The sequence below is a fragment of the Crocodylus siamensis genome, chromosome 4 (assembly GCF_052110815.1).
Source record: "Crocodylus siamensis isolate JL-2025a chromosome 4, ASM5211081v1, whole genome shotgun sequence".
NCBI lineage: Eukaryota > Metazoa > Chordata > Crocodylia > Crocodylidae > Crocodylus > Crocodylus siamensis.
The window spans coordinates 199,517,896-199,535,811 of record NC_143398.1 but is presented as its reverse complement, the minus strand read 5'-3'; the positions used below and the strand labels follow the sequence as shown (position 1 = coordinate 199,535,811).

The window sequence follows — 17,916 nt, the reverse complement described above, 5'->3', positions numbered from 1 at the left end:
TTGCCAATGCCAATGTTTGTATGTAATATAAGACTTAAGTGATTGACAATAAAATGGAATGTGTGAGATTTAAAAGCAGTCTTACAAGTTTTATTTGATATTCCTTAAAAAGCAGAATCATAGAAAATACAATTAAATTTAAAAATAAAAAATAATCAAAAATACAATTAAAAACTAAATATATAAAATGAATTCCTGCTGTGTATTACCCATTTGGCTTCAATTTAAATGGGGCTAATTGTTGGAAATATGTATTTTTCCTTAAAACATAGCTTACCTTTTCAGCATTTGAATGAAAAGCAACTGCTGTTTCTAGCCGATGTACTCTCTCTTCAGAAGTTATTGTGAACTGTTTCCATACTCTGTTTAGTCTTGGAAGTGTGTCTCCTGAGGACCTTGAAGTGCATCGCAGAGATTGGCACAGTACAACAGTAGCCTGTAGTAACTGTCTCCCATAATCATATGTACTCTAACAAAGAAAAACATGCCATGAAGTTCTTATTTAAGGTTCAGAACAAACAGTATATGACAATACAGGCAACTCTTCAAGGGATACAATCTCTTAAATGTAACTCCAGACTTAAAATTATTCTAGAATTATTCACTCTATGAATCTCTAACTGTCAACACTTTAGCCCAGTGATTCTCAACCAGGGTAATAGAGCATTTGTAAGGAATAGGTGCAGGCTCAGGGTTCACGTGCCCTGGATATTGCCCCATCTCAACTGCCTGGCTCCTCTGTAAAGTGATAAGTACTTTAATTAATAAATAAATTAGTTTTTGAAATGGGATGCTGCTCAATTCACAAAGGGGTGGAAGGGTGCCTCAAGTCTACAAAGGTTAAAACTCACTGCTCTTAACCAGAGAAGGACATGAAAAGAAGGATAGTTATGTGATGATAACCATGGCTCTTCAACCGAGATTCTACTCTAGGGGTAGAAGCAGTCAGTGACTGTGACTGCACTCTTTTATACAGTAATTTTTGTTGAAGTTAAGCTTATGTCTTTGGTGATAAGTGTAGGCCATAAGGAAGACCTACAGCAGTAGAAATTAAAAGCCTGCTGGTGTAAAGTTTTGTGGAAAGCAACACAAGAACACAAAGCAGTGCCAAGATCCCAGAGCTAGCCAGGTCTTGACCAGGCACAAAACTGTGCCAAAGAAGCTATACTACTTTCAGCAGTTAATAAAACTAGATAAGCAGCCACCCCAGTGAGGATACTGCCTAAAATATGCTCGAGGATGTGAACAGACCATAGAAAAATATACTATTAATTATGGAACATCCTATGGATACATCATAAACAATTTTAACTTCTTCACATTCCTTTCCTTGTGTTTATTTTTTTGACCCCTCCTGTACAGCTTGGACAAGCAAATAACCAGAGGCAGAGTGCTGGAAAAAACACTTTGTTCCTCGTTCACGTTATCTGCTATCTTCATGTCAGAAGGTTGCAGGGATTATATGGGAGCATGCAATATGGCTTTAGCCAATTTGAGAGATCTTTCTTTATCAGTAGTATCATTCTACCTAATTATGAGGGTTAGAGAAAGTCTAATATGTTATACTACATTATCTCCAGTGGGATGTTCAAAATATCTTCTGATCTTCTCAAGTCCAGAAAGACTATTTGGAGGAGAATTATTCAGAGAAGGAGGCCAGGGAAAAGGTTAGTTGCTGGATCCAGGATTAAGGTGGAGAGTAGTCAGTAGCTGTTTGTGTCTTGGGGAGGAACTAGATCTGAATGTCACTGAGGTCTGAGACAGACTGATTTTCAGGAGGCAGCAGAGGAGCAAGTGCAAGGAGATAGTTTGTGGATGGATTTGTCCTGGTCTGATGATAATTGCATTGATATCTTAAGAAGTAATTTCAGCCTGCTTTCTAATGGTGCCTGTAGATGGGTGGGGCACCTGCTCCAATACTGTGCAATTACAGCACGTTGGACAGACTTGAGTATGCTGGAGCATGCTAATTACCACACTCCAGCAGCCTCAGCATCTTGTGTATTTAGTGTCCCCATGCTTCAAAATGGTGGTGGGGGTGCTTTAAATAAAGCTCCTTAAATGAGCTTTAGTTAAAGTGCCCCTGCCACCATTTTGAAGCGTGGGACACTGAATACATGAGATGCAGTAGGTGCTTTAATTAGACCAGCTCCTGAGAGCCACTTTAATTAAAGCACCTCCTCCCCTTGGAGCATGTATAAAGATGCCCATGGTTTCAAGGCGTACTTCATGGGAATTTAGCACAAACAGCAGTGTCCCTTCACCTTAGCATAAGAAACACCCTGAAACCACTGTTGATGGTCATTGCTGTATCACAAGAGGGACATATCTTGAATTCTGAAGGCTTCCCTTTGCCAATTCTGAATTTGTATACAGTGGTTCTAGCCCTGTCAAGGGAAGTGACAGCATGATGGAAAAAAACTGTAATTGGCATATTTTCACAGGCAGCTCTTGTTTGAGTTTGCTTTATATATAATTTTTTTTAAATCAGCAGGTCTCTTGTAGGCTGAAAATATGTAAACATGGCAAGGTTCTCTCACAGCTGTAAGTGCTTAGTTTCAACTACCTCAATTGCTTCTACTTCCTATCTTATGCTGCTGGCTACACTAGTTGCAAGGTCTGAGAGAGTGCTGGTATGACACCAAGTGACACTGCTGTTGTAAAAAAATGCAATTGTGCATGCATATGGCAAGTGCATAAATGAATGGAATCTCCAGGAACAATCACAAGAAGATAAAGGCACATTGCAACACACAGCTGTACCATAATGGACATCAAATGTCCAAAGTCCAATTGGGAAGAAATATCATGTGCAATTCCAGGTGTCTAATTTGGGTCTGTTTAGTTTACCTTCTTTATTAATGACTTTGAGGACTGGATAGATTCCACACCTGCAGATGAAACCAAGCTGTGTTAACAATACTTTAGAAGGTAGGATTTGAATTCAAAATGACCTTGACAAACTGGAGAAATGGTCTGAAATTAATCAAATGAAATTTAATAAGGACAAGTGCCAAGTCCTGCACTTGGGATGAAACAATCTTATGCACAAATGGACACTTGGGATCAACTGGCTAAGCAAAAGTACAGCAGAAAAAGATTTGAGGGTTTATAGTAGACTAAAAGCTGACTATAAGCCAACAGCATGCTCTTGTTGCAAAAATCCCCACCAACATACCAGGATGAATTAACAAAAACACTGCTTGCAAGTACAAGGAAGTGATTTCTCCCTTCTACTCAGCACTGGTGAGGACATAGCTGAATTACTGAGCCCACTTTTGGGAGCTGCATTGAGAAAGATGTGGAAAACTTAAGAGTCCATCAGTGAGCAACAAAAATGATAAAGAGGTTTATGAAATGAGACATAAGTGGAAGGTTGGAAAAGCTGATATTATTAGTCTGGAGAACAGAAGAGAGTTTGATAACAGTCTTCAAATACCAGAAAGATGGTTATACAGGTCAGACCATTCTCTTTGCTGCTGCTGCAGGGGACTGGACAAAGAATAAGTCTTAAATTGCAGCAAGGGAAATTTAGGTTGGAGATTAAGAGCAGGTTAGACAAACACTTGTCTAAAATGGCTAGCACAGGGATGATCCTTCCTTCAGCTGTTTGGATTGTCAGTATTTCCCTAAGCAAGGACTGATGCTAAACAGGGAAAGAGTTATTAATGGAAGTTCTACTATATGTATTCAAATATATACCAAAATACAACTATAGGTACCTCATAAATAAGCTAACAAATTTCTAGAATGAAGATATTTCACCCCACCTGTGCAACATCAACAAACTTTCGATGCTTTTCCAACAAAACTTTGGTTTCTTGAGCATCATCTCCCAGTCTAATATGGGTCTTAAGCAGAGCATCCAATAATTCATTTAACCATTCTACTGCCTTAAAAAGAGAAGTAAATTAGGTCAGTGGAAACCAGTTTTAACAGTTAATTAGGAAGATGCACATCAAGTAGGTTAGGTATGTTGAACTAAAATGTAGACTTGGTATATATTTATTCCATTTGAATTATGAAGAAATCCTCCTTTATCTGCCATATTTACATGTTGTCATAACTTTTTGCTACTTCTACTTTGTAAATACTCTGAAATAACGTTAATTAATACACAAAGTAAGAAACAGTTAAAAGAAAGAAAACTTATATTAAGAACTATAAAGAAATATAGCTGCAAAAGATTTGCAAAACATGCTTGGACCTGCTTTGCAGCATAAGATTTACAGAAGTACATCTTGCACATCAAAGGCTCAGCACCAGCATGAAACATGCACATTAGGAATGCTGGTCTGTACACTTGCTTTACCAATCTTTTAGTAAAAAGATGTTTTGCCATTACATTTGAAAAAAGAGGTTTGCAACTGAGGCATTTTGATTCACATTAAGATGAACTGACAAAGCCAGCCAACCTTAATTTATCATTGAGATTTTTATTACAATCAGATTTATCATAGAAAACATTACATTCAGCTCCAAGAAACAGCTTGGGTGAAGAACTACTGTATTTACTTGATTCCGAGACTACTTCCCCTCCCGCCCCATTCATCAGTAGGGGAGGGAGAAGCCTTGTCATAGAATCAAGTATCGGACCACTCCAGCTTAGAGCTATGAGAAGCAGCTGTGCAGGAAGTATAGCTTAGCCAGGGACAACACCAGAAGTGCACAGATTTCTCCTTTCACAGTTTGCTCCCTGCCTGGCTCTCTTCATCCCCTGCGACCTGCCCCCACTTCCCCGCAACCCATGCTGGCAGGGAAGGAGGAATCTGAATACTGCTACTACAGTCCCCAGCTAAGCCAGGCTCCCTGCACAGCCAGTTCCCACAGCTCCCAGCTGATGCAGTCGAATTCTCAGATGATGCAGACATAGGGACAGACTCCAAGTGGCTCCTGGCCTGCACTACAAGGAACAGCTATGGTAACATGCATATTCCTCCTTCCAGGCTGCTCTCTGCCAGTGGGGAAAACAGAGGAGGAGGGCCAGGCAGGCAAGGTGGAACCTGCATGCTGCCAAACTGGGCTCTCCGCACAGCTGCTCCCTGTGGCATAGGGTAGGAACAGGTCAGGAGCAGCTTCAGAGCTCCCCCTGCACCCAGTTCAGCCAGGGACAGCAGCAGCAGGTGGGAGGGGGCAGAGTAATGGCAGTATAATTACTGTAAACGGTAGCACTCATCACATGCCATGTTACACAAATCCTGGAAGTGTTATAACATCACAAGAACAAGTTCATTTTTATTCAGGAAATAGGGACAGCTATATTAAAATGTGCCACAGATTACAAAAAGCAGGATCGTGAGACTCCCCACCCAGCCCTTACTTGAGCAGCATCTTCTTCACATTTAAATAACTGCACCATCTGAAGCATCTTTAGCCGTCGTACATCCACCATGTCTTCACACCTTGACAAACCAAAACAAGTGGAAATTACTGAAGCGATATCACAGAAGTGGTCAATATGCAGGACATTTGCGCAGCAGAGTAAATATATTCTGGGAATGACAATTATGATATAGCAAATTACAGCATCCAAATGTCAGTGTTCATGAAAGAGGTGAACAAGCATCTTTGTGCCACTTAGCCTGGCAAATATATTACAGGATTATGCAGGATTACAAGAGAAACATGAGGTAAATGCAGCTGAGCACTAGAAGCCACAGAAATCATCATGAGATATCATACGAGATATCATCATCTTCAAGACTTCAGGTATGTCTACACAGCAGCCACAGAAGTGTAGTGCATGCATGCCTGAACTACCTTTAAACTAGCTAGACTGGGTATAAGAAGGAGTCTATAGACGGTCAAGGAATCCAGTGTAGGCAAATGTACCATATTTCTCAGCAAGAGATTGAAGCCTGCAATGAGTTCCTTGCTATGGCAGTTATATTGCTACTGTAAGTTTAAAAACTAACTTATTACGTCTACACTACACTCAAATCACAGCAGTGATAGCAGTGTAGACATACTTTTCTTGGTGAAAAATGCTGGAAAATGTCTAAAAATTACAGCATGTCTCTCTCCTGTTTCTATTTCCCCAGCCATGTTTTTAGCTAACTACCACTTACAGCATAAATTAATCATCATATACAAGAATCATGAAGACTTCCAAGATTATTTTTTATGATTTCCTATGCTATAACTCTTGAAGGAAGCCATTCTAAAATGTAATTTATATATTATTAATTCAGAAGTAGGAGAGCTAGAATTAAGTTCATGACATAGTTCTTTTCCCACATAGTCATGGTATAAAAATATTGGGAACACTATCCTTTTACTACCAGAACTTGACATTATAATACACTTTTCTGAAAGACCTTTCCTTTTGAATTTAAAAGACCTCTATATGAGTAGGGAGGGAGAATCAGAATCCTGCCCAGGTCAATAAGTTATTCATGACTGCAGCAGTTAGCTTTGTAAATGAATAGGGTGGAGCGAAGGGGTGGAGTGTGTGTGTGCAAGTACACAGAAGTATGCATCTGTTTTCTTGCACACAACATTAATCAGGCTGTGTAAGTTGCATAAGCCCTGTACTAGTGCATCACGGAAGAATTCTGAGCTTTAAGTATCCTGCAGTGCTGCGATGCTTACGCTGTACAGCTGCTGTTGTATGAGTATGGAAAACAGACTTTTAAAAGTCCAAGAATATAACTGATCCAGCCAAAATTCCCCTAGAAAAATAAACATTTAAAACACAAGAGACATTTGACAGGTTAGCCATAATTTTGCAACTTTTATTTATACATTTTATAAATTGTTACTATCATGGTTTGGACCTATGAGGCTCTTAAAACAGTTTACATTTAGCTACTGAAAATAAAATCTTGCAATTCAGTTGCCAAAACAATTAAAAATATAATGCCTGTCTGATTTTATTTTGAACCTGATTTATATTCAGACTAATTAAAGGGCTTATCGCCATGCAGACTCCTTTGTGCATATCACTGGGGAGAAATAATTCACATTCAACTCCTGACAATATATTCTTTCTATTGGGAAATAGACACCTGTAATATTACAGATTCTTATTAGGGAAGCTGATGTATTTAAGTCATAAAACTCTGTACTTGCAGTGAATTAATGTGAAATATTTAGTCTATGCACATTTCTTTGTATCTAGTATAAACTGTACAAATTAAGTAAGATTCTAACTGTCCACAATTCCTTTTTTTTCTGCTGGATGGAAACCACAATATTGATAGTTAGAAAGGGCACAGATTTTAAGTAGTCCTAATAGTCTAAGTTTCAATTAATATAACCAAACTATATGTTAGCTATTATTCAAAACAAAACAAAAAGCTTTAAAGACAGTTCTGGCTACAACAGGTATATGCCAGCTACGATTACTTGAAAAAATAAGCTGATGTAAAGAGATCTACTTAAAACTTAAGGCATATTCAGAATCCATTAATGTAGGAGTCAATGAAAAATGTGTGAAGTTGAAAAGAGCTGCTGCCACTTAGAGTAAGGCTTAGACTAGGAGATCTTAAAACTTTTCAAGATGGAGTGGGGAGGGGGAGAAATCACATCTTAATAACAAGGCTCTCTCCATCACTTCTACATCTCAAATTTCCGAGCATGCATGTCATTTTTTCTCTGAGGCCCACATATTTTCTCCATGGAAACTGCAACTTTGTACTCAAAGAAGATAACTGTCTTTACAAGACTAAGTAAAACACTTAACTTTTCACACAAACCTTGCAGACCTAAGTCTAAGATGAAAATAAATTATTCTGTTTGATAACTTAGGTTTGCCTTTTCACCAAGAGAAGTTGGGGGGAAAAGAGTGAAGTGGGGAAAGGCAGATGTCTTCTTTTAATCACTGTTTGTTTCTGTCCTTAGCTAAACTGTCTATCATCCAAGTGCATCACTCGCCACTTAGAAAACTAAGGATAGAGGACATGTTTAAGTACTTCCTTATTCAGGACATTCAGAAAGCACTTGCTTAAGTCTAAGCTTGTACACATCAGTCCTATTTAAATCAAGTGAGCTCAGAGTTATCCTGTGAGTAAAGCACATTTTTACACACAGAATAAAACTAGAAGGAAGCACATGGCATTTTATACACACACATGTGCACACATGCCTTGCCATCATCCAACACAAAAATGAAGAACTCTTATTTTATGAATCTTGACATTAGGAGTATACCACAAAAACAGTAGCTCATAAGAGTTCTGGAAGAAAAGGAAAGTTACTATCCTATTTAAATAGAACACAGAATTTATATTATCCCAACTGGAATTAGATAAATTAAGAAATCACTAAGATTCCTATTCTGAAGCTAACAGTAGAACAATTTCCTTCAAAAGTATTTTGAGCTCTTTGCTTGTGAAAGTCACCAAAATGTCTATTACCTTTGCTTCCTAAGTTGCATATCTTCCATCACTCCTTGGATGTGATCCACATTTTCTTTGTTTTCAGTAGTTACATCTTTTCCATAGGCCCAGGATGCCTGGTTAGATATCTGATCCAGAAGTCCTTGGCCCTTTTCACGCAAACCTTGCAGACCTAGGTCTAAGACGAAAATAAATTATTCAGTTTGATAACTTAGGTTTTCTTTTTCACCAAGAGAAGTTGGGGGAAAAAGAGTGAAGTGGGGAAAGGCAGATGTCTTCTTTTAATCACTGTTTGTTTCTGTCCTCAGCTAAACTGTCTATCATCCAAGTGCATCACTCGCCACTTAGAAAACTAAGGATAAAGGATTTGTTATTTTTTCACATACAAACAAACACCTTTCCTCCCTCCCCCAAGATAATCCTTCAAAATCGGGGTCCATGGATTAAATGGGGGAGCTGATTTTCTGTCCAGGACAGAAGCACCTTGCTTTGATTCCTGCTTTACAGTGGAGCAACTGTAATATTACTAGTCAGTTAGCTGAGGGAGTCAAGTGCGTCATTTACCAGTTAGAAAACTAAGGATAAAGGATTTCTTATTTTATGGTCTATAAAGAAGGTAATTAAATGTTTTAAGGAAAGTTATGAGAGTTGACAATCTGCTATAACATTTTTAGCATATAAATGAGTAATTAATATGCACTATCTGAAGAACTGCACATTTATACAATTTCTGAAGTGTCAATTAATTGTCACACAGTGATAAACTTCCATCAACAAAAAACTAGGGTAAGATTTTAAAATGCTTTTTACATCATGCCTGCAACTTTTTAGATACTGCAGTACAGATACTGCAGTATGTACTTTGTTGTTCCACATAAGAAATAATTTAATTATTTTTCAAATTTAATTAATTATTTTAATGCATCTTTTTACCTCACAATCGTTCTTCTACAAAAATGCCTTAGTCTGTATAATAGCCTTCAACACAACATTTATAAGTCTTAGATAAATGTTAAAATACTGCATAAATTTTAATTACACGTGTTCTCCTTCAGGGTGTTGTTATTTCAGAGTTTTCACTGCTGCAAATCTGAAGAGATTCATCTTTGCAGAACAGTTCTAAGCTCCTGCCAGGCTGGGGGCTAGCAGAACTAAAATCTGTGATTCAACTTCCAGGTTTGCTCATAAAAACTGTAACAATACATTTCCATGATTTGGGTACTATAAGTATTATTTTTAATTAAAAAATCATCACAAAGCATTTTCTAAGCATGCATGTTACTGAAGAAGTCAGGTTACAAAAGTTAATGTCAGAGACAATCTTCCTAGGAGTAAAGCTGGGGAGAGAGCATAAAGGAAGAACAGACTGCAGGAAAACTGATTTAGTAAAGCAACCCCCCCGCAAACCCCTACAAAAGGGAAACTGTCCCCAACATCTTCCCTTTTTAAGTAATTTTTTTGTATATTTCAGCAATATTCTGCTTACCAACACTTTTCAACTTCTCTTCAAGTAGTTTTAAAGTTTGCTGAATTGATGCTCCATCAGTTGGTGCTACATCAACACACAGCATCCCTAATAAGCCATCTAACTGTTGAGACAACTGAAAGAGAGGTATAAGTACATAAACCTCTCTCTCACTGGTGATCTTTCTTGAAAATTATTTCATTAGAACTGAGATTAGCATTAAAATGCATAAGTATACTTTCAGAAATGTCTGACACAAGTACTGAAAATACAAGTCCAGCCTCAGAACTAACTATATTAGCTTAAAAGTTAGTTTATTCAAATAATTTCCCCCCTCTGTCCTGCTGGTTTCTGAATCTGTAGGGTTTTTGGCACATTAAAGCATTTTTCACATCTACGATGGCTTTTTAAAGAGAAAACTGAAAAGCTTACCTAGTTAAAAGACTCCAGGCTTAAAGGTATAAACAAAAAGCATCAAATCTCGCATTAAAATCCTGAGCACATTGTTTTATTCAGGGAAATGAGAGCAAAAGCAACATCTTAAAAAGTATCTCTAAAGAACAAATCATCACAGGCAATAGAGTAAATCCATGTTTCCAAACAACAGTTTAATTGGATCCCTTATTTCTATATTTTCCTCACATACAAATGCTACCCCTTCCCCCTCCCCCACAAAATAATCACTCAAAATTCAGGCACATGCATTAAATGGGGAAGCTGATTTTCTGCCCAGGATCAGAAAGCACCCTTATTTGATTTCACAGTGGAGCAGTTGTGGTATTACTAGTCAGGTGGCTGAAGGAGTCAATTGACTTAATGGCTCACTGTTGTTCACTCCACAGATGTTAATGATCATCTTGCCTTTGTTATGGTCTTGATGTTCCACTCAAAGTCACGTTTTTTGGGCATTTTGCTGTCTTTTAGCTGCTTCTGGTCTCTCCCCTCCCATTTCACAGCCCGGACACACTAGTTCTTTTCAAGATCACAGATCCACCCATAGAGACCAGTTTTCAGAAGCAGCTAGGGTTTGATCTTTAGTTAAGCAGGAAAGGGAGGGTGAGTCAGCTGAAGATTAGGCTCTGTCCCTACTTTTTGCAGCCATAACACCAGAGAAATCTTTTTTCCTTCATTCTACCTTTAAAAAACAGGGTGTGTGTTATAATTTGGTGTGTTCTGTATGTAAGAAAATACAGTAGTAATTATATTAGGTTTTAAAAACTGTTGAAATGTTAAAACATTTCAGAATGACTGACAATCCCATTCATATTCCTCTTACAAACTGGAAGGCCTAGTCTTAGGAAATGAAGCTATTTTACATTTTTCTCAAAACTTACTTTTTCATAGATACACCCTAGACAAAAACACTAAACATAAGTAAAACAAGTGTCAGAGTGTAGTAACAAGTTACTCTGTAAGAACAGAAATAAAAATAAGCTTACATCTTGGGCAACACTGTGAAATTCAAGTGCTGCTTGTAACAGATTTTGCCTAAATTCCAGCTGACTGGCCTGCCGATAGCAGACATCACTCAACTGCTGCTGCAGTGCTTTTAGTTCCACAAGGTCTTCCTCATCTCCAGCATTTAGCAGTGCTGCTATTTGCTGATTAAGTTCCACATACACAGCAAACCACTCCTACAAAATACAGAACAAATTAATGCTATAAAGTAATACCAAAATAAATATAATCAGCTTAAGGTCCTGTGTATTTAATATAAACAACTATTTCTGTTTTTAGGAAATAAATAGAATCTCTGGGTTAAAAGGCATAAAGGGTAAACTGGATTACTGCAGCAGTTTGAAAGTTTACATGGGGAAAAACATTCATTACCATGTATCAACGCAAACCTATATAGAAAAGTAAGAAATTAAACTATGCATGGTATTTTTGCACCTACTGACACAAGCTGGAAATATGGAAAGGTACACTGTCACATACTGCAAATGTAATTTATTTATTGGCAAACAACAAACTCCAATTAGCATTTGTCATATACTAGAAGAATGAAACGGTCTAAACATAAATAATCATTTAAGGTGTTTATTGTTTTCTACTGGAACAATAATGCTTTTATACAATATTAAACCATTATTAAAAATATTTGGAAGGATGCTGACTACCAGTGTATCACACAGCGCAATTTGCTGCAATTTTATAAGTGCCTTTGGAAAAATATTTTGGACAGAATGAAAATAATATTATCCTATGACTACAAGACAGAAAAAGTTACTTTAAATGTATTTTTTTAACGTGAAAAAGGCACCTCTAAACTGCTACCTTATGTAGGTATATGTTGGTGATCTTAAACACCGAGAATTGCCATATTGGTTTTCTGATATTTTTACCTTATTTAGTTGTAAATCTAAACAGTTCAAACCATTACGAGTTTGTGGGGCTAAAACTTTCCAATTAGCTCTTACATCAAGATAAATTAAAGTCTCAACTGGCATTATTACAAATTTGTTATACAAAGTATAACTGCTAAATATCTTATTTTGGACTACAGATGACAGGACTTTCAAACTGTCATACATAGATTGAACACAACTGAACAGTGCCACCTATTGATTATACTAATGAAGTGCTCCACATAGTAATTAATGCTCAACATAGTAATTATTTAAAAAAAACACCCCAAAACAAAACAAAAAACAGGATATTTGAATTAAATAGGATCTTTAAATGTGATATTTAAATTTCTTTTAAAATCCTATGCTTTATTCCTTCAATGTTAACATTGAACTTACTCAAAAAATGCAAAATGTACTCAGAAAAGCTACATTTTCAAATTCAGGATTTTTTTGTTCAAACCTTCTTCACTGACTATATATGCCAGAAACAATGCACAAATAATTTAAATCAAGGTAGCTTCAATTTCAGAAGATCAACAAATCCAAAGACAGAATGTACATGGGGAATGAACTGTTTATCTCATGAAACTTTGGTAGTCAAAAATGGGGAGCAATGTGAATAAATCCTGCATTGTCCACTTGTACTCTATCTGGCATGAGTAGATAGGACACTAACTACAGAAAAACGTATATATGAGAAACAAAAATGTGAAAAAATATTAGCTGGATACAATTAAATAAGCAAATAATACAAAGCCCTATCAGATTTGGTAAATTATTTGTAATATGTATTAAAATCCAAATCCAGAAAAAACATTTCCTCACCACTTATATATTAAAATATATGATAAAAATTTATTGAGCAACTACAAAGAAAAGAGGCAGGGTAAAGGGGAGAGATTTCCAAGCAAATCCAAAAATTTTAGTTGCTTCCCAAATTTAGTAGCAAGATATATTCTAATACATCCACTTAGAGAGATTTAAATTTCAGAAATGTAGCAGAAAATGCTTTGGTAAAAACTAGACTAAAATGAATATAGAAAGTTATACTCCAACACCCCTCCCCCCAAAAAACCCCCCAAAACAAAACCCTTGGGCAATCCAATTGAAAGTACCAGTAAGTTTGCAAACAGCACAAATGCAGAAGAATCAAAACGGAGCTCCAAGTGCAAATCCAAATCATAAAAATAACAGGATAAACAAGGTTCAGAGAATTTTATTGCTTAGAAAACAAATAATCTGAACAGATGCATCCCCCAATTACTAAATTTGGTGAGTAAGCATACCATGATTTAATTGTTGAAAAATAATTACCAATGAAATATAACAAATTAAAACTAAAAGCACACCAAATATTGCAATACTGAGACCATTAATGTGCTTAATGGTTGTTTTATTCAAATGACTTCCTCTAAACCCAATACGATCAGACTAAGATAGGTTATAATCAAGCAAAAAGCAAAAATTTAGCTAAACAAAATGAACTTAAGTATTTTTTCAGTCATTTAGAGGAACAATAAAATAAATGACAAATGGCTTATTATATAACAATCTAAAATAATTCTCTCTATAGCAGTCAATTCACAGGAGTACTGAAAAACAAACCAAGAACCTTCTAGAAACCAAAGGAATGGAATTAATAAATGGAAGATATTAAAAAAACCAAAACATATGGTGGACAACACAAGACCATAAATTTGACTTTAGGAATGTGGAAATAAAAATCCGAGGAATCTGGAGAAAGAATAGGAAAATAATTAAAAGAGGCAGCGAAGGATTTCAGAAAATGGGTGAAATTCGTCCCAGATTATAGCGAATACTTTCAAATTAGAGAAAATAAAGCAAGTACACCAAGGTTGAATACTACTCTAAAAAGTGACTTCATAAATGAGTTTCCATGTTTAAGTTGCTTTACATGTGATCAAATCTACTTGGTCTATAAAGTTTAAGGATTTTGTTTTAAATTTCCAGCAAGGCAAATTCATAGCAGAACCTGACAGTGAGGCCAACTTCTTTTCACTGCTTTAAACCAACTGTGATAAAGATTCTGTTAACAACTACACACCTTGGTCAAAACTGTGCAGTTTTAACAGGATTGGAAGGATGTAAGTGATGACTGTATTTGGCCCTCAACTGAATACATTAAATGATGCATGAGTGTGAAAAGAATTGAGTATGGACTTCCTTACCATGTTGCTCTATGACAGTAAGACAAGTAAAAGGTAGTAAAAATTAATTTTGTCAATAAAGCAAGAAGATATTTTTTTCAATACGTGAAAATATCAGATGAGTTGAGTAAGAATCCTCTACAGTCCTCTATTACACACAACACTCCTCAATTTGCATCTTCACTGACTGGCTTTCTTGTATGCATACTGGCCTCTGGCTTCTTGTCTATTCCATCTAGGAAGAGCACAGACCAACTGCAGATGCTTCTTCAGCCTGACGAGTGTGTTTGTACCCAAAAACAGGCAAACAACAATTTTTCCAACTATTTAGTTGGTCTAATACAAGATACTGGATTTACCCCAAGAACCTTGTCTGCTTAAGCCCTCAGACCAACATGGGTACGACCTACACCCCTATTGACATACTGACACTTTTCAGAGTAGATCCATGCTACAAGCGCTTAAAGAAAGGGACAACACAGTAGGTGAGCTAACCTTTTAAAATGTTATGTGTATCTAACCTCAGTTGCATCAAATCATTCAGGGTGGAAGGAGAGGAGAGGTGGTAAGTCTATTGCATTACAAAAGCAATACAGGCCTCAGTAAAAAGCATGCAATTGGCTGAGTGAGAAATAAAAACTCAACATTTTATTTTAAATTAAGCTCTATTTCAAATCTAGTTAACTGAAATTCATGTTCACTGATAACTGAAAATAGTAGGTACTAGCTAAATAAGCTCAAAACCTTTTACATGAACAGTACAGAGCTTATGCTAAATATATTCAGGTTTCTTTAGGTTCCCCCTCCCTGGCTCTACCATCAATTTCACTGGAAGCACATATTTTCAGAGTGACTGATACAAGACTAATATGAATTACTAACAAAAAAGTATATAATTAGTGTATATTATCTGCATTGGAGACCAAAATCTAATGAATCTATTGGGTTATTAAAAACAGCACAGATTTGTCTCTTTATAACCCACAAATCACTCTGTCCAACATTCCTAGGAGCTTGTCACTTGAATACACTGCAGACAATTACATGCACTTAAAATCATGCTGTAACTTGAAGGGAGTGGGGGGGAAAAAAAAATCTCACACTGTGTTGACTCTCAATCTCTTCATGTTTCTGTTGCAAAGCCTGTGAAGCTCTAATTGAATCACCTATTCCCCACTGAGTTCGCAGTTGTTCTGATCCAGGTCCTTCCAGCCAATTCACTACCTGTTAATAAAATAATAATTTAGATCACAAGTAAACTAAATCAAATACCCAACAGCTTTTACAATATTTCTACTCAGGCCATTAAAACTTTGCAATTTCATTTCAAATTAATTATACAGTTTCTACTACAAAGTGTTTTTTTCAAGTATGGATATGATTGGATTCAATGACAAGACATGCTTTCAAATGTCTTTGGTAGAATGCTTTTCATTAACCTTAGGTTGACAGCACATGCCAGAAGGTGAGAGCTAGCAAAAAAGATCTGGCATATTCATATTCATATCTGTGTAAATAAATTGGATTAACACACATACATTTTTGATAAGAAACAAGTTCTTTCAAATTCAGACATATATAAAATTAACATACTACAATTCATTGGTCTAGGATATTGGAAAGTTGGAGACAATCCAAAGGCTCTCCTTCTGTTGATCAATATTATTAACAGACAATAGACATAGTGATTACTGTGCTTTCGTTTAAAAAAAAATACACAACATTCTTTAAGAATGCATAGGCCCTTATCCTGAAAGGGACTTCAGAAAGGCATAATAGACTACCCACGTGAAACCACAGTGCATATCTTTCAATATAGTTCAGGGACACACACACACACACATACACACACACACACGCTGTTGCAGAAGAACTCCTTGCAAGCTTAAAGTCCTAGTGTCCCACCCACGTTGATAATCACTGGTGTAATCTACAGTTGGAAAAATTCCAAGATCAGAGTACTAAAATTATTATTTTTTAGAAGTGTCATCATTTCATTCTCATTTATTATGCTGGGGAATATTTTAATTAGGATGGATTGGCTTTATACTTCACTCTCTTTAGATATACTGAAAATAAACCAAAGCTTAGATGATATCCATAGTTAAAATTTAAGATTTAGGAAACAGAGGTGCAGTCATTATAACATGCGAGAAAAGACTTTTTTTTTTGTTTTAATTGAAGCCGCTAGGTTAATTCATTAACCTCAATGATAAAGGATAGGAAAACACCTTGGCTTCTTTAAATCAACAAACTTTAAACCAGTGGTTCTAAGCCTTTTTAGGCCCTAGGCACCCCTTGTTAGGCTGTAAGACCTAAGTAATCCCTCAGAAAAATTCAGTTTTTGACTTTCACTCATTTTTTGTCTATGGAAGAACAATAAATAGAGCAATTTCTGCTGAAAAGAACTCAGACCCTAACAGGTCAGAATGTTTTTGACATTACTAATTTCTATTCGGAATCTCTGGTTTTATCTTGTGAATCACGCACAGGTGTTTGCACATCTAACAGTGCTAACATTACATGGCATCCCACAATACCCTTAAAAAGATTTTGTGAAATCTTGATTGAGAATCACTGCTTTGAACAGAGACTACAAAACTCAATCGGCTGTCAATTTTTGGCCAATATCTTCAAACTAACACAGCATCCATCAGGTGAATGCAAGTGAAGAATATGGGTTCACTTCGACTGTTCTCAGTGCATGGAGGACTATATTGCAACACTGGCCATGAACAGATGCTCATTTCTAGCAGTGGGAATTTTTATGAGATTTCTACTTCTGGAAATGTGTCTAGGAGAGGGATCAATACAGGCATTCAGCCTGCTGATGCCCCACTCAGCTCCTTGTGATTTCCTAAGACTGGAATGCTCCCAACCACGGAAGGTGGGGGGAGCAGTGGCTGCTCCACTCCTGCCATTCTAGGGACAGGGAAGAGAAGTAGGGATGGAGTAGAGCACCAGGGAAAGGCTCTCTTCCAAGACAAAGGAAATTGAGGTACAGGGAACGGACAGGGAAGTCTTTCCTCACTGTTCCACTGCCTTCCTGTAGACTGGAGCGGGGGGATTGGAGCATAGCACTGGGGCAACCCATCTTGTTCCCCAGATTAGGCAATCCCTGATCTGAGAAAGGGCAGGAAACATTGCCCCAGAGAGCTTACCACATGTGCCACTCAGCTAAGAAACACATGCAGCATTTAAAGACCACCACTGGGAACCAGCACAGGAAAGTCTTCTGAAGCCCACTTCCTTCCCTGCCAGCTTTTAAATTGCCACCCAGCTGGGCAGTGGGAACAAGGGGAAGCCCGTTAGGGCTGGGAACTGGGCTTGAGGACAATCAGGGGAGCTTGACTCCTGGTCCCACTGGCTTTGCAATCGCCATCCTGCCTCCAACATCCTGCTTACAGAAGCACTCTCTTGATATGCATTTAAAAAATTGCTAATGGTATACTCAGGAACAAGTAAGAAGAACAGAAACTAGAGTAGTAGGAGAAGGGCTTGAAAGAGTGAGAAGGAGGTGGAGGGAAGAGAGCCAAGGAAGAGCATGAAAGCAAACCTGGAGTGCAAATGAGAATTAGGCACTTCAGAGCCAG

At 37.1% G+C, this 17,916-nt stretch overlaps 1 protein-coding gene across 7 annotated transcripts in view; it reads right to left on the bottom strand.

The window, feature by feature from the left end:
• The window catches only part of SESTD1 (SEC14 and spectrin domain containing 1), a 148,615-nt gene that overhangs the window by 6,230 nt on the left and 124,469 nt on the right, over positions 1–17,916 (bottom strand). For all 7 annotated transcript variants that reach the window (XM_090045320.1, XM_090045324.1, XM_090045319.1 and 4 more), the window contains 7 exons: positions 15,425–15,547; positions 11,244–11,438; positions 9,826–9,940; positions 8,358–8,517; positions 5,321–5,402; positions 3,771–3,893; positions 278–469 (listed from right to left, as the gene is read on the bottom strand). In XM_090045320.1, coding sequence (XP_089901446.1) covers positions 278–469; positions 3,771–3,893; positions 5,321–5,402; positions 8,358–8,517; positions 9,826–9,940; positions 11,244–11,438; positions 15,425–15,547 — 990 coding nt within the window. The remainder of the gene's footprint in view (positions 1–277; positions 470–3,770; positions 3,894–5,320; positions 5,403–8,357; positions 8,518–9,825; positions 9,941–11,243; positions 11,439–15,424; positions 15,548–17,916) is intronic.